Source organism: Myotis daubentonii, chromosome 16 (assembly GCF_963259705.1).
Source record: "Myotis daubentonii chromosome 16, mMyoDau2.1, whole genome shotgun sequence".
NCBI classification, from domain to species: Eukaryota; Metazoa; Chordata; class Mammalia; order Chiroptera; family Vespertilionidae; genus Myotis; species Myotis daubentonii.
Genome location: NC_081855.1, coordinates 24,598,778 through 24,616,395, shown reverse-complemented (window position 1 = coordinate 24,616,395; position 17,618 = coordinate 24,598,778). Strand labels below are relative to the sequence as shown.

Sequence of the window (17,618 nt, the reverse complement as noted above, 5' to 3'; positions counted from 1 at the left end):
CTACTGGGGATGTGCCCGCAACCCAGGTACATGCCCTTGACCGGAATCGAACCTGGGACCTTTCAGTCCGCAGGCCGAGGCTCTATCTACTGAGCCAAACCGGTTTTGGCTTTAAACCATTTTATAATGCATTTTTTAGCATTGGTATTGCTTTTGCCTGGTTTAGAAGGAAATTAACATTTTTAAATTTTGTATGTGAATCAGGCAATACATATTAAACTATGTAGTAGAGTCATTGTGAGTTAATGGGTTGTCAATTTTTTAGATGAAAATAGTAAGAGAAACCCACATGCTAGTAAGTATACGAAAGAGATAAAATTAGAACCTAAGGTCTTCTCAACTTCAAAGCACCTCTCCTTTTTAATTTTTTAATATATGTTTGTTGATTTCAGAGAAGAAGGGAGAGGGAGAGAGAAATAGAAAGAGAGAGAGAGTCATTGATTGGCTGCCTCCTGCACACCCCAGACTGGGGTTCGACCCTGCAACCTAGGCATGTCCCCTGATAGGGAATCAAACTGTAACCTCCCGGTTCATAGGTTGACGCTCAACCATTGAGCCACCGCGGACAGGCACCTCTCCATTTTTAAAAAACAAATGGAGGGACAATAGATTTAGTATTATATCCATCATAATAATATGGTAAGAATTGACAAGTACTTGGAAATAAAGTTTTTCTTTTCTTGAATGGTTAAGTTATATTATGGCACCCATTGGACATAAAATTCTATTATATAAATATCCATCATTTTCTTAGTTTGTGTGGAGAGTATGTTTACTGATTTAGAAAAGTAAGCTTGAAAGTAAATTTGAAACCATTCATCGTATATTTTCCTTATACATCAGTTTTCATTTCATATTAAGTTAGATGGATTATGCTAAGCTTTGTAAATGATATGAATATTCCTTTTGTGGAAATTGGGGGCATATTTGCAACAACATGGATAAATCTAAAGCAGGGGTGGGGAATGTCTGGCCCGTTGGCTGTATAAGGTCCACGAAATCATTTGGTCTGGCCCTGCCAAGGCATTAGGGGTCAATTAATTAAATGTTTGACCAAATATAGCAGGCTAATTTTTAAGTTGATAATTTTGTATGGCCCTTGAATGATGTTATAAATATCCAAATGGCCCTTGGCAGAAAAAAGGTTCCCTACCTCTGGTCTAGAGGGTACTATGCTCAGTGAAATAAGTTAAGCAGAGAAAGAAATACTGTATAGTTTCACTTATATGTGGAATCTAAAACAAAACAAAACAGAAACTGATCATTGGGATGATTACCAGAAGGGAATGGGTGGGAGGATGGCTGAAAAGGGGAAAAGGACTATAATCAATAACATTGTGATACGTTTGCACAGTGACAGATGATTACTACAGTTAGCCAGGTGATCACATTGTAAGGTATAAAAATGTCAAATCACTATATTGTACACCTGAAAGTAATAAACAAATATAAGATTGTATATTACTATACTTAAATTTAAAAAATTTTTAAGTTAAATAATGAAAAATTGGGCATGAGGTTCTTTATTTTACATTAAGTGGGGTACTCAGAAATCTTATATTTATGAAGAAGTGGCCAGCTAATTAAGTCCTACTTTTAAAACCATTATTTGCACAAGTAAATAGGAACTCAAATATAGATTATATGCTCCAGTTGTTTGATTTCCTACCTTTTGTTTTTACTGTTATTCTGTCCTTTCTTTTAGAAAATTGTTTCTATATATTTATATGAATTTTATATTTTTTTGTTTTCTAATTTGGATCTTAATTCTTACTATTCCAATTGAAAGAGTATCCTAGAACTTATTTTTATTTTTTTCCCCTACTTTACAAATTTTTGTTTGAATTTTATTGTTTTCAACATAATCTAATGAAAGAAAAAGAAATAATTTTATGTGTTCCTTAAACCCAGAGATATCAAAGCAGGAAATATTCTTCTGACAGAACCAGGCCAGGTGAAACTTGCTGACTTTGGATCTGCTTCCATGGCATCTCCTGCCAATTCTTTTGTGGGAACGCCATATTGGTAAGACTAATCCTATCTGATATTGATCCTCATAATTGAAATAGGTAATGTGTGGTTGTACCTTTTTCAGATGTCTTTTTCCTGGAAATGTAATGCTATTTTGAATGTTTTAACTTTAAGCATTATAGTTAGTTTCAAATATAGATTTGGAGTGCTACCCTTGCATCTCCTATTTTTTACTCATGGTCCACATTTTCTTTTGTATTATTATCTGTCTCATACGTTGGGTATGTAAGTGAAAAAATTTCAATAAAAATTGAAGTGGGGAGTAGATAGAAATGGTAAGTGTAAATTTGTGTTTTCTTTAGGTTTATATTTACTATATATCAGTGACCTTCAGACTAACATACCTCAAGACTGGTAGCTAACTTGGAGTTTTGGGTGTTGTTTTTTATATGTTATAGAGAATTTAAAATACACATAAAAGTCAACAAGAGTGTCCTGGCCGGGTAGCTCAGTTGGTTAGAGCATCATCCCCATGTGCTAGGGTATGGGTCCTATCCTCAGTTAGGGCACATACAGGAATCACCCAATGAATGCATAAATAAATGGAAAAATAAACTGTTGTTTTCCTCTCTAAGATCAATCAAACAATAAAAAAATTTAAAGTCAAGAAAAGTATCATAAATCCTCACATACCACTCACCCCAACAACATTATCCCATGGCCATTCCCAACCTATGTCTTCACTCCTCTCCCCTTCTTCTCCACCCCTCAGTTATTTTGAAACAAATTCTAGACAATATGCAATTTTAACCATAAATAATTCAGTATTAATGTCAGCAAGTTTAAGGGAATAATTTTCAACTTCTATCCATATGTGTCCTATTTCTCTGTGTATGCAGAGAATGTTGTCTTAGGTCCACTACATCTTTTTTCCCATGGACCTTTCAAATCTCCTACTCCCACTTTATAAAAGAAAGGCTTCTTGCCCATTCTGAATATTATAACGATGCATTGCCCTGGGATATAAAAGCCACAAAGCAGCACCAGAGGGACAATTTCAGAATATAATCTGTAAAAAAACATTGAAGAATCAGGACACAAACTCTTAGTAAGGCCTGCTGCATTTTTTATTATCTCTTTTCACATTCCTTTATTCCTTGCTTTTTATTTTTTCTCCCCAGTTATCTTTCCTCCCTTCTTTTTTTTTCTAATTGTAGAATTCATAATCAAGATGGTTGTCATAGGGACACATTAACATGTTATTTGTATTGAAAAGTGAAGTCAGATTTTTTTTCTGACAGATGATTCTGATTCGACTGATAGCATGAACACTGGCTTTGCTAATTAAGTTATATGGTAGTGGTTTTGATAAATTGAATGAGCTAATTTTGCAGCTCCAAGTTTTAAATATCTTTAAAGCAGATATACAATATACTGTGTGTGTATACACTATGCATTATATCTTTTGCAAATATTAAATTATTAAAATTTAGGTATAAACTCAAATGTGCAAGGGGATACTAGTTGTTATAATTTCACTGGCGGTAAATGAGTAAACAAAATTTGAAGACTGCCCTAACCATTTTTGCTCAGTTGATAGAGCGTCGGCCTGCGGACTCAAGGGTCCCAGGTTCAATTCCAGTCGGGCATGTACCTTGGTTGCGGGCATATCCCCAGTAGGGGGTGTGCAGGAGGCAGCTGATCGATGTTTCTCTCTCATCGATGTTTCTAACTCTCTATCCCTCTCCCTTCCTCTGTAAAAAAACAATAAAATACATTAAAAAAAATTTTTGAAGACCACTGTTCCAGAAGACCAAAAATTTTTTATATGGACCCTAGTTTAGATAGAGTCTCCCTCCCCTATAAAAAACAAAGGTCCTGTGAGCAAATAATATTTCTTAATGGTTCTCTTTAGAAATTAATGGTGAATATTAGATATTTTAAAAGCCCCATGAAGTTCTACAATTTAAAAAAATTACTTGTTTTATTTTGTTTAAACTTACTTACTTCAACATTTTAAAGAACATATTGGAAACACCCAATTATTAATGATTGAAAATTTACTTTATTTACATTTTTGTTAGTTTGGGTTTTTTTGAGTTTTTCTTCATATTTGTAAATTTGTATGTAGCGTATTTGTAACACAGGAAGTAGGCAGTATTTACCTGTTTTTGCATGAGCACACACACAGGGGTTCCTGGTGACAAACTCATTAAAGTCGGTGAGTTTTTTTTAAGTGTCTGCCTGTGCTTAACTCCAAATGCAAATGAAGTGTAAGGTTAAAGCACCATAAAAAATGTTAGACTCTAGTTGAAGATAGGAATTAAAGTTTCATTTTATAACCAAAATACCGATAAGGTTGATAATTGATTGTTTCCATTGTGAGTCTCCCTAAACACTTTTTAAAATTTTTTATTGATTTCAGAGAGAGGAAGGGAGAGGGAGAGAGAGAGAGAAACATCAATGATGAGAGAATCATTGATCGGCTGCCTCCTGCATGCTCCCTACTGAGGATAGAGCCTGCAACCCCAAATCAAACGAGGACCTTCTGTTACGTGGGTCAACACTCAACCACTGAGCAACACCAGCCGGGCTAAGACGCACTTTTATCACAGAACACTATTTTTATTTGAAAGACTGACAAACTATGGTAATTAGTGTTGGTTATTATGGCAAATATTTTCTTAAATAAATGGATTGAGCTTGTAACTTCAAGGAAGATAATTGCTGGTATTCATTCCCTCTTTCTAGCAAAAGTTAGATGTCTGTAATGGGATCCTGAGGCCACCACTGGCCTAAAGGATATACAATATTAGAATCTGCGAGATTGAACAGATGCAGAATACAACCCCCTCTGTGGCATCCTTCCGTTAGGATGCTGTTATATGATCATGACAGATAGTAAAAATAAGTCTTATACTATCTGTGCAATGGTAACTATTTACCTCACAACCTGTAATGTATTCATTTCCCATTATAAAAATTCTTATGTCCAGATATATTATCTGCAGTTCACACAGGTGTTCTCCATGTAGATAGTCATTATATTTTAATGAATATTATAATTTTTTTTAACTTTAAATGACATTTTATGTTTTAGGATGGCCCCAGAAGTAATTTTAGCCATGGATGAAGGACAGTATGATGGCAAAGTAGATGTATGGTCTCTTGGAATAACATGTATTGAACTAGGTAAGCATTCTTTAATATTACTGTGTAGTAAGATTTAATCAATGTCTTGCGTCAATTTCTGTACCAAATTATAGGTTTGTTTTTTATTTTGTCAGTTACTAAGGGGAGCAATAAATTTATTAAAGTTTTCATTTTGGTGACCAGTTATTTTTATATGTATTAGGTTAAGTATATTATATTTGCTCTGTTAAATTATATCTAAAAAAATTTTCACTATGGGTCAAAGTATCTATGTCTAATACTAATGAGTATTTGTTAAACACCTGGAATATGTCTATATTTACTAGATTTACCATGTATAGCAGATCTCTAAAGCAGTTGTGAATTACTTACCTCTACCTAAGATACTTATGACTTTAAGTTAGGTATGATAATTAGAAGTCAGGCTGTATGTCATATTGTATGTAGTATTTTGATTTTGTGCACACATTTTATTCTGTTGCCCATGAATGGAACTATGCTTAAGGCAGTGGACTATCTTAACTTTACTGACATTCCCACTGTAAGTGAACCAGGTAGGCAATTGAACTGTCACTGTAATCAAAGAGGATGAATATCTTGCTCTTGATTCCCCAAGCTACCCGCCCTCCCCCTCTTCCACATTAGCCCAATATCCTTTCCTTTTTTTCTTCTTACAGGAATATTCTATTAAACTTTATTTAAAAGTGGGAAATATTGGGAATATTTACTTAAACACTTCTAGTAGTAATCAAGGATTGAAAAGAAGATGTTAATAGTAAAATCCATGTGTAATTTTGATAAATCAGTATCAACCTGGGTTTGTTAGTAGTTTTCTAAAACAAGTAATAGGGAAATTGAGGTAAAAATAAAAGTAAAGATTGCTTATCATTACACAGTAAATGAATATTTCCAATACAACCAGATTGTTTCTACCTTGCAGTCTAATATTTTTCCAAAATACTATTTTTGCTTGTATTGGAATTCCTATATTAACCATTGCCTTCAGGCTTTATATCATTTTTAAGTTTGAAAACATCAGTAAACTGAGGTTTGAAGATTATCATAATGTCATTTTCTTCTTATCTTTTGGTCTCATTTTGAGGTTTAGAAAATGTTTCTTCCATTTGAAAGTATCTTTTTTTTAAATATGTCAGTAGTGGAATGATCCACCCTTTTTACTTGCAAAGGGTGAAAAGAAAACTACTATATTTCTTGAGGACATTTGCAAAGGGTTTTTTTCACCTTAAGAAGAAACTGAATAAAAATAAATGTCCAGCCCTAACCGGTTTGGCTCCGTGGATAGAGCGTCAGCCTGCGATCTGAAAGGTCCCAGGTTCAATTCTGGTCAAGGGCATGTACCTTGGTTGCGGGCACATCCTCAGTTGGGGGTGTGCAGAAGGCAGCTGATTGATGTTTCTCTCTCCTTGATGTTTCTAACTCTCTATCCCTCTCCCTTCCTCTCTGTAAAAAATCAATAAAATATTAAAAATAAATAAATAAATGTCCAGCCTGGCCAGTGTGAATGTCAACCCAGGAACCAAGAGGTCATGGGTTCTATTCCAGTCAGGGCACAGGCCTGGGTTGCAGGCTCGATCCCCAGTAAGGGGACATGCAGGAGGCAGCCAATCAATGATTCTCTCTCATCTTTGATGTTTCTATCTCTAAAAAATCAAGAAAAATGCCGGGAGCCGGTCCATGATTGCTGTTTCAAGGGACCTGGCATATATGGCATACTTTTCTTAATATGTTTGCTCACCTTCTTGGCACTATGTGTTTTAACCAAGGTCACCTCTGAGAAAGGTTGTTTCCCCAGGTAGGGATTTTCCCCTGAAGTTAGGGAGGGAATAAAACCCCTTAACTAAGTGCCAGGCGGGTAATTAATCACTTTAACTACGAACAATCATGCTTAAGCTACATAATCTTTACTCCCTGGAATGGAGATAAGAAACGCCCTAACCTTTGGAATAGAGATTGATGGGATTGAATCAACTGGTATAAATAGAGATGTAACAAGACAGAAAGGGACAGAGCTTAGAAGAGAATTCAGAAGACAGAACCTATAGGGAGCCTGGAGACAGAAGAACTTCACTGGAGAGAACATGGCAAAAGATCCTGGACTGAACCTGACTATAGAACATGGCAAGAGAACCTGACTAGAACCTGGTGACTAAGCCTGGCTGGAGAGCCTAGCGAGGGAAGATGGCCACAGAACTTCCCTGGAGATCCAAAGCAGAACCTCTCTGGAGATCCAGACCAGAACTTGGCTGGAGATCCTGCCTAGGCTGCTGATCAACTGAACGCTGTCTCCATGTCCTTCCTTCTTCGCCGACTCAGTCCACACCTTTGGGGACCCCTGGACCTGCTGGGGTTGGACCCCGGCAGAAAAACATTTTTAAAAAATGTTATACATTGCCCTAACCGGTTTGGCTCAGTGGATGGAGCGTTGGCCTACGGATTGAAGGGCCCCAGGTTCGATTCTGGTCAAGGGCATGTACCTTGGTTGCGGGCACATTCTCAGTGTGGGGTGTGCGGGAGGCAGCTGATCGATGTTTCTCTCTCATCGATGTTTCTAACTCTCTATCCCTCTTCCTTCCTCTCTGTAAAAAAATCGATAAAATATACATTTTTTTAAAAAATGTTGCACCATTTAAAAATTTAAATACTCTAATAAGTTACCATAGAAACAAGTTATTTCATTCATTCAGAATTTCTTCAGTAATTGTCCCCTTCCTAAACTATTTAGCTGGTGAGCCATGATAGCCTAGAATGGAGTATCAGAGTCATGAGGGAGTTCCCACAGACCAATATCCTGGTTTGGGAAAACAGAACCTAATGAGGATATCCATGCAAGTGGCAGTCAGGTTTGGAGGTTCAGACCCTAGTGGGCATTCATACCTAGAGGTGGCTCAGTTTGGTCTATCAGAGTCCAAGTAGGTTGAGGAGGTGATAGTAGGGAGAGCAATATATTGTATGGTATCAGAGTCTAAAGAGGACATCCATTCAACACACAGTGCCTCATCAAAAAGAAGAGGGCTTTCCTTATGAGGAGGGCCTCACTGTAGTTTGGGTGGGATATCAGAAACTGAGTGCATCACCCTGGCCAGTGGGACTGAATTGTTTGATCATCATCCCATGCGCCAAAGGGTCGCCGGTTCCATTCCAGGTCAGGGCACATACCCAGGCTATGTGTTTGATCCCCGGTTGGGGTGAGTGCATGCAGGAGGCAACCAATCAGTGTTTCTCACATCGATGTTTCTCTCCCTCCCTCACTCTCCCTCTCGCTTTCTCTCTCTCTAGAATCAATAAAAAGAAAAAGAACCTGAGTGGATGAAGAGGGTATTCACACTGTAGAGTGACTTGGAATGGGGTTTCAAAGCTTCAGCAGGGAAAGGGGGACATCTCACAAAAGGCAGTGGCAACCAGAGACTGGTTACATACAGGGGGACGTTATTTGACATTTGATTGAAAGTTGAATGGGGTTTGAGGATTAGATGAAAGTCATGTATCAGCATTAATGGCCTAATTTAATGGAGGTATTATTGTTCTTTAGTAGGGTGTTCTTGTTTTAAAGTATTTAGGAATGGTAGAGCATCAATTCAGCAATTTAATCTAAATTGATATACTTGAATATGTTTTTTTAACTCAACTTGCAATTTTTTTGCCAAGTTTGAAATCATTTTTAAAAAACTAACAATATTTGCAAGAACAATAACAAGTTTTCTTTCTCTTACAGCGGAAAGAAAGCCTCCTTTATTTAATATGAATGCAATGAGTGCCTTATATCACATAGCCCAAAATGAATCCCCTACACTACAGTCTAATGAATGGTGAGTATTGCTAAGAGATACATTACTCAACATTTTATAAATTAAATGCGTTCTTACAATGTTATCAAAATGATTTCATTTCAAATAGGTAAAATGTATTTCTATCTGAAGAGATGAAAATAGGCTTATTCCTGTAATAGTAGTCTAATTAATCCATCATTGCTTTGGAGTATGTTATTTTTATTGGCTTATTAAGAGACATTATCCTGTATGCTATTGGCTTGTTTAATTCCCTCAGTGAACCTGAGTTAAATAAACTCTTGATAAAGATAAATAAAATAAAATTGGTTTATTTTACCCCTATATCTTGTTTATCCTTTATTATATCTGCTTTTCATAGCATATGCATCTCAGTGATGCTACATACAAGCAAAAAATATTGCTTTTTACAAAAATTTGTATTTTCTTTGAACTTTAGGAATATATATTACCCTGATTATATAATAAATAACACAATTTAAACATTAATATTTTATAACTAAAATATGTAGATTGCAATACCTGTAGTGATATTTTGTTGGAGAATGGTTTATAATTTATTTATTTATTTTTTTTTAAATATATTTTATTGATTTTTTACAGAGAGGAAGGGAGAGAGATAGAGAGTTAGAAACATCGATGAGAGAGAAGCATCCATCAGCTGCCTCTTGCACATCTCCTACTGGGGATGTGCCCGCAACCCAGGTACATGCCCTTGACCGGCATCGAACCCGGGACCTTTCAGTCCGCAAGCCGACGCTCTATCCACTGAGCCAAACCGGTTTTGGCTGGTTTATAATTTATATGGTATAAAAAACATACATAAAATGACTTGATTTATCAGAATTATCAGATAATTTATAACTTTGTGATTATTCTAGTTTTTATGTTACTTATTATTCAGAGTGCTCTGATGTTCCTTTTCCTAGTGCTTCCTTGATTTGATAAAATGAAGTTCATTTATGTAAAGAAGTTTATGTAAAACAGATTGATAGTTTTTAAAAACTAGAATTTTTATTAGTGATAGAAAATTTTAGTGGGAAATTAATTCTTCAGGTGTATCTAGCATTTGAAAAATTATAGGAGAAATTCTAGTCCTATATAATAAAGAGGTAATATGCTAATTAGACCAGACAGCGGAATGACCTTCCGGAACGACCTTCCTAGCAAACTTCTGGAACGACCAGTGAGCAGGGGGACAGGCCACGAGGCAGCTGGGGCTGTGAGGGCCTATTCTTGCACAATTTTTGTGCATCAGGCCTCTAGTGTATTTAATAAATACTTTAAAATTCACAAGTAGATGCATAAATTAGTGATACTTTATCTTTTAAGGATTACATAATTAAGGCACATAAATTAGAGACATATAGAAGAAATCTTTTGGCACAGTTTAGTATTATGGTACATATAAATAATAAATATATTGAACACAGACTTAGATTCTTTGGGGATTCAAAAAAATTCTTGCACAAGGAACATAAAATGTTATTTGATATTTGAAGACAAACGATAAATTATTACTTACTGCCTTGCTCACTGAACTCTTCTCATAACACGTTATAATAATATGTTGCAGACTTCTAATGTTTTTAAAAATAACATAATTGGTTTTCTGGGTTTAATGGAAATTCTATCCATTTGTTCAGGGATATCAAATAGGTATACAAAATGCTCCCTCCAAAGCTAAGAGTGATGTTCTGAAACATACTATATAGGAGATAATCCAAGAAGCAAACAAGGAAGAGATGGCTTAGAGAAGAGAGAAAACAAATTGAGAAGAATGCCATTTTAGATTTGAATGCAAAGAAGAAAAAAATTGACTTCCCTAATTTTGCCTTAATTTAGAATGAGTTGTGTTATTATGTGAGAGCAAGATTTTTAAATAATCTGCAAATTTATCTTTGAAAGATGGTAAAGGTTCACTGGTTGTTTTAGATCAGTGGTTCTCAACCTTCCTAATGCCGCGACCCTTTAATACAGCTCCTCATGTTGTGGTGACCCCCAACCATAAAATTATTTTCGTTGCTACTTCATAACTGTAATTTTGCTACTGCTATGAACCGTAATGTAAATATCTCATATGCAGGATGTATTTTCATTGTTACAAATTGAACATAATTAAAGCATAGTGATTAATCACAAAAACAATATGTAATTATATATGTGTTTTCCGATGGCCTTAGGCAACCCCTGTGAAAGGTCGTTCGACCCCCAAAGGGGTCGCGACCCACAGGTTGAGAACCGCTGCTTTAGATGGTTTTCATAGATTTATATGAAATACATAGTGTATCGTGTCTGCTTGCTTTTATAATTTTTTCCATCCCCCCCTCCCACCAATAGGCACATACCTTGATTTGTGGATCTGTTTTTAAAAATAGCAATATGTTCACTTGATACTTTCCTTTACAATAGGTCTGATTATTTTCGCAACTTTGTAGATTCTTGCCTCCAGAAAATCCCTCAAGATCGCCCTACATCAGAGGAACTTTTAAAGGTCAGTTTATACTCTTAAATCGGTTTTTTATCCCTAAGAAATTACTTTTTAAAATGTGCTTTATTCTTCTTTGATTCTGAATCAGTATTAAGAATGCTCTACCAGCCCTAGCCAGTTTGGCTCAGTTTGGCTCAGTGGATAGAACACCAGCCTACTGACCAAAGGGTCCTAGGTTTGATTCCCGTCCAGGGCATGTGGTTGCAGGCTCCTCCCCAGCCTGGGCCATGGTCGGGGCGCCTGCAGGAGGCAACCAATCAATGTGTTTCTCTCACATCGATATTTTTCTCTGTCTTTCCCTCTCTCTTCCACTCTCTCTATAAACAATGGAAAAATATCCTTGGATTAAAAAATAATAAAAAAATAAATGTTTTTAAAAAAAGAAGGCTCTACCATTTTTACTAGAATATTGTTTGTAAGTTTTCTCAGATGCTAAGTTTTTCATTTGTTTTTTTTTCTTTCCAAAATTGATTAACTGGTTTTACTGTTGCTGAATACAATATATAGTCAAATATTCAAAATAGTAACAAAGGGCTACATTTTTATATATGCAAGAATATATTCATGAGTTATAATTATAAATTTTAGTTTATATGGAATAATGTTATATTTTAGTTGGCAAAACAGTTTAATTTTAATATAATTTTATTTTATCTATAATACTTTATATATTGATCTGTCCTATATTAAAATAATATGAAAGAAAATGGTGTGATATATTTATGTAAATATTGTGAGAGAAGAGAGATTTCAAGAGAAACTTAAAAATGTTCATCATTTTTGTTTCCTTTCTGGAAATATCTTTTTCTAACTTAATAAAAATATTTTTTTAAAATATTTTATTGATTTTTTACAGAAAGGAAGGGAGAGGGATAGAGAGTTAGAAACATCGATGAAAGAGAAACATCTATCAGCTGCCTCCTGCACACCCCATATTGGGGAAGGTGCCTGCAACCAAGGTATATGCCCTTCACCGGAATCGAACCCGGGACCCTTGAGTCTGCAGGCTGGTGCTCTATCCCCTGAGCCAGACCAGCCATGGCTGAAAATATTTTTTAAATTATGTAAATTCTATTCAGTTTTCAATAGATTTGTTGCTTAATTTAAACACATTATTGGTATTCTTTATATTCTCAAAAAATTATTATTTCATTTGTAGGCTTACCATCTTCTTAATAACAGTAGTAGTATTGTTGAAATTAATATACTTCCTAAGACATCCAGTTAAGACATTATTAATAAATAGTATTTGTGTCTCTCCTTGTGACCCTAAGGAATCTTGTTGATTTTCACTACAAGATATAAGTAGACTTTTATTACATGAATGTTTTAGAGTTTCAAAGAGGTTCAGCTTATTTTCAGTGAACAGCAGTTAAAGATACAAAGAAAATCTTCAAATATATATTCAGTAGTATTGTTTGCAACCATAGTATGTTGAAGAGCAATAAAGTTTCAGTAATGAAAGCCTGAATAAATAGGTACTCATTGCAGCAACAAAATGTTCAGTATACCTAGGAATTATGTTAGTGAGAAATAAGCAAGATCTGTATCTAGAAAATTATTAAACTTAAAAATATATATTTTTTAATAAGACTAAATATTGGCCCCAGCGCCTCAGTTGGTTGGAGTATTCATTGCCCCATGCACCAGAAGGGTTGCAGGTTCAATTCCTAGTTGGGGCACATGCTGAGGTTGCAGTTTTGATCCCCAGTCAGGGTGTGTATGGGAGGCAACTGATTAATGTTTCCCTCTCCCTTCTTCTCTCTCTAAAATCAATACATATGTCCTCAGGTAAAGATTAAATAATAATAATAATCCTATATAAAAAAAGCCTAATATGCAAATTGTCCCCTCGGGTGGTCGCTTGACTGGGAGACGAGGAGCTCGATCACTCGCTATGATGTGCACTGACCACCAGGGGGCGGCACGTAACATGGCGGGTGTTGGTGACATGCTGTGACCTCTTGCTGGCTACCTGGGAGCAGGGGTGACAGGGACGGAGGTGTGAGAATGTGGGGTATCTGCCAAACTCACTCCCCCTGCTACCCTCTCCCAGGATGCCAGGGTTCGCATGCCGGGGAAGCCCTTGTGCCGGGTGCCCGCGAAGAGCCCGCCCCTCACCCACATGGCCTCTTCCGGGTGAGCTGGGCAACAGCCACTGGGACCGCAGGGGCTGGTCGGGCTCCCCATGGGTTCATACAGGAGCCAGTCTGGAGAGAGCATGCTACCCACCCAGTTTCCATGTGGTGCTGCTGGGTGGCCCAGAGGTCCACGCTGCACCCCGGCTCGCGGCATCTGGCGGTGCTCACTACATCTCCATGTGGGGACTCAGGTGCAGTGATTCAGGCGGAGGGGAGCGAGCAGGGGCCCAGGGACTCAGGTGCTGCCCAGGGCCCGAACGTCAGCTGGGACCTGCCCTTCCATGTCAGACGCTCGCGCTTCAATCACTGGCCAGGGCTAGGGACCCCACCCCTGCACTAATTTCATGCATTGAGCCTCTAGTAATAATAATCCTATATAATAAAAGTGTAGTATGCAAATTGTCCCCTCTACCTAAGTTCTCCCGGGAGTTCGACCAGGGGGCAAGCCGGCCAGGGGAAGGGAGGGAGACCCCAGCCAGCAGCCTCTAGGGACCCTACCAGTGCAAGGATTTCGTGCACTGGACTTCTAGTAGTAATAATAATAATAGAAGAAGACTTAATATTGTAGATAGTGGTACATACCAAGAAACTAAGGCTCAGGAAAAAAGAAGAATGTTACTGCCTTCTTACACTTGCTTAAGCATAAACTCTTTTGACAAAAACCTAACCCACCAGGGTCAGATATTTGGTATTTGGAGAATAGATCCCAAGCCTACAAGTAGTATTCATTTACCTTTATTGAATTCTGAGTGTATTGGCACAGCCTTATTGGAAAGTATCTATCAAGTACTTCTTTTTCTTTGCCCTGATTACATTTATATCACAGTCCATCATAAAGAAAAGAAAAAATAGAAAAAAGTTTTTCTAATGTATGAAGCTATATATCTCAGAAATAAAAATTGGAAATAACCATCCAGAATTAGGATAATGCTTAAATAATTTTGGCATAAATGTTTGATGAAATGTTCTGTAGACATGTTTATGAGTTGAAATAACATAATACTTATGACAAAAAGTAGAATAAAATATGTAGTTAACAACTCTGCATAATGAAGAAATAAATTTAAACTAACAAAGAAGGTAAAAGTGTTATAAGAATTCAAGGGCATTTCATGAACTCAGGGTAGAAGAAATCTTTCTGCAATCTATATGCTAACTATTCACAAAACAAAATTTATACATAGAAAATTTCTGAAAAGAAATACACCATCACTGGGATATAATACAGTATAGAGAACGCAATCGGTAATATGTATGATGCCAGGTGGGTACTAGACTTATTGGGAGGATCACTTCATAAGTTTTTAAAATACCTAACCCCAATGCTGTACACTTGAAACTAATATAATATTGAATATCAACTGTAATTGAAGAAATGGAAGAAAAGAAATATGCCAAAACATAACAATGGTACTTCTAATGGTGGAGTTGTTCTTTTTATTTTTCTGTATTTGATAAGGTTAAGCTTTATTAAATGTTAATGGTAAAAACCACTAATAATGCCCAACAAGCATGGCTCAGTGTCTGAGGGGTGACCATGAGCCAGGAGCTCACAGTTCAATTCCGGTGAGGGCCCATGCCCTGATTTGGGGCTCAATCCCCAGTAGGGAATGTGCAGGAGGCAGCTGATCAATGATTCTCTCTCATCATTGATGTTTCTTTCCCTCCCTCCCTCTCTCTGAAATTAATAAAAACATTTTTAAAAAGAAATGAAAAACCACTCATATATTGGCTTTTAATCAGCTGCTAGTGTTTTATGAAGTGTTGCTTATGGAACATATAAAGGAGCCAATAATATCAAGGTTTCATGTGACATAAAACCACCATCAATAAATACATTCCTGTTGAAACCTAACTAAGAACTAACATGCCTTATCTGTGAAATCAGCAGTTCTAGAATATGTAAACCTTTATTTAGCCTTTATTTAGGGCTCTAATTTAATAATTGAACTTAATTCTTAGAGTTTAATTAGACTTTTTGACTATTTTAACTCAGCGTTTTCAGTTGGCCAACAAAAGTATCATGTTCAAAGTTTTTATAAAATTTGCAGGGGTGGTTATGTAGGCACAGAGTATATATGTGTAAATGACAACTTTGTAAATGAAAGAAGTCAGAAGTATAATAGAATTGGATAGCTATAGATTATATGCAATATCTATCATAATTATTTAGGATAGTAATTCTAGGAGGGGTACATTTGTACTAATTAAAAAATATTACAGCATAGGTTTTAACTTTTACTTTCTCTTATCCAGCACATGTTTGTTCTTCGGGAGCGCCCTGAAACAGTGTTAATAGATCTCATTCAAAGGACAAAGGATGCAGTAAGAGAGCTGGACAATCTGCAATATAGAAAAATGAAGAAACTCCTTTTCCAGGAGGCACATAATGGACCAGCAGTAGAAGCACAGGAAGAAGAAGAGGTGATGACTTAGAAATTACTGAAATATTGAGCTCTCTTCATTGGCTTCTTTCCTTATATAATCTGTCTTGTCACAAATCTTTTAGATCAGTGGTTCCTAGATTGTGTTTTCTTACCTGAGGTCCTGTAAGGATCCTTATCTTTCTCCTGTAAGGATCCCAGGTGGGAAAAAGATTTTGCATTGTTTAAACCCAACCCCTTCTTTCTTTTTTTTAAAATATATTTTATTGATTTTTTACAGAGAGGAAGGGAGAGGGATGGAGAATTAGAAACATCGATGAGAGAGAAACATCGATCAGCCGCCTCCTGCACACACCCCCAACTGGGGATGTGTCCTTGACCAGAATCGAACCTGGGACCCTTTAGTCCGCCGGCCGACGCTCTATCCACTGAGTCAAACTGGTCAGGGCAAACCCAACCCCTTCTTAATGTACATTGGCATAGTAAAGCCCTGCGAGTCCTTTATTAAAGAAACCTGTTCAACTTTATTTAATGTAGTCCCTCTCAAAGTTCTTGGCCACTGAACCTTTTTTTTACTATTCTCCAATTTCATGGGCACGCTTTTGGAAATATTTGAAATAATAACTCTGGAAGTTGCCAATACTCACTCAGAAAGTTACCAAGTGTTCTACTTTGTCCCTATAGACACTTGATTCTTTTCAGTTCTCTACAATTTTATTCCATCTACACAGTTCTAAAATACTAATTTTACAGATGAGTAAAGCAAGGCTCAGAATGGTTAATTCACCTTATCTTTTTCACTCTAACTATTTTCAGTTTTCTTCTGTATTTCTGTTAGAATTCCAAAGCTTTGATTTTTTTTTTGTATTACTTTCCAGTGAAAGAGATCACTTTGCATTCTGAAACCAGGAGCAGTAGTTAATTACTTTTCTTTTTAATAGGGCTGCATAGTTAATGAACTATAAAATACAATACTTTCTTAACTTACAGTTTTTTGTTTTTATTTTATTTTATTAATTCTTATAATAGTCATTAGAACATTGTTTGGGGCTATTTTAAATATATGAGTATTTTAGCAGAGTTGTGAAATTAATAAAATTCTAATGTAGTTAAATCTATAATTTTAATGTAGCATCTTTGATAGGCTAGGGATATATAAGGTCATATATGTATGAGGTATATATCTATAAAATATATTTCTTTATTGGTTTCAGAGAGGAAGGGAGGAGAGAGAGATAGAAACATCAGTGATGATGCCCAAACTGGTTTGGCTCAGGGGATAGAGCATCGGCCTGTGGACTGAAAGGTCCCAGGTTCGATTCCGGTCAAGGGCATATACTTTGGTTGCGGGCACATCCCCAGTAGGAGGTGTGCAGGAGGCGGTTGATCGATGTTTCTCTCTCATCGATGTTTCTGACTCTCTATCCCTCTACCTTCCTCTGTAAAAAAAAATCAATAAAAATATATTATAAAAAAAAAGAAAAGAAAAGAAACATCAATGATGAGAGAGAATCATTGATCGGCTGCCTCCTGCACTTACCCCACTGGAGATTGAGCCCACAACCCAGGCATGTGCCCTTGGCCGGAATTGAACCTGGGACCCTTCAGTCCGCAGGCCGACGCTCTATCCACTGAGCCAAGCCGGCCAGGGCAAGATATATATCTATATATA

The 17,618-nt window shown here is 36.5% G+C and overlaps 1 protein-coding gene and 1 non-coding gene across 6 annotated transcripts in view; one reads left to right on the top strand and one right to left on the bottom strand.

Annotated features, from left to right (window-relative positions):
• TAOK1 (TAO kinase 1) overlaps positions 1-17,618 on the top strand; it is a 117,657-nt gene that overhangs the window by 58,047 nt on the left and 41,992 nt on the right. For 2 of the 5 annotated variants that reach the window (XM_059669303.1, XM_059669301.1), the window contains exons 7-11: positions 1,912-2,025; positions 5,072-5,163; positions 8,858-8,951; positions 11,343-11,424; positions 15,819-15,986. In XM_059669303.1, the coding sequence (XP_059525286.1) occupies positions 1,912-2,025; positions 5,072-5,163; positions 8,858-8,951; positions 11,343-11,424; positions 15,819-15,986 (550 nt within the window). Of the gene's footprint in view, positions 1-1,911; positions 2,026-4,475; positions 4,622-5,071; positions 5,164-8,857; positions 8,952-11,342; positions 11,425-15,818; positions 15,987-17,618 lie in introns of those variants that run through there. The other 3 variants (XM_059669304.1, XM_059669305.1, XM_059669302.1) reach the window with 3 other exon arrangements.
• On the bottom strand, positions 6,270-6,399 carry LOC132219456 (small Cajal body-specific RNA 24). Its single transcript, XR_009449465.1, has one exon. It is a non-coding gene; the product is annotated as a small Cajal body-specific RNA 24 (non-coding RNA).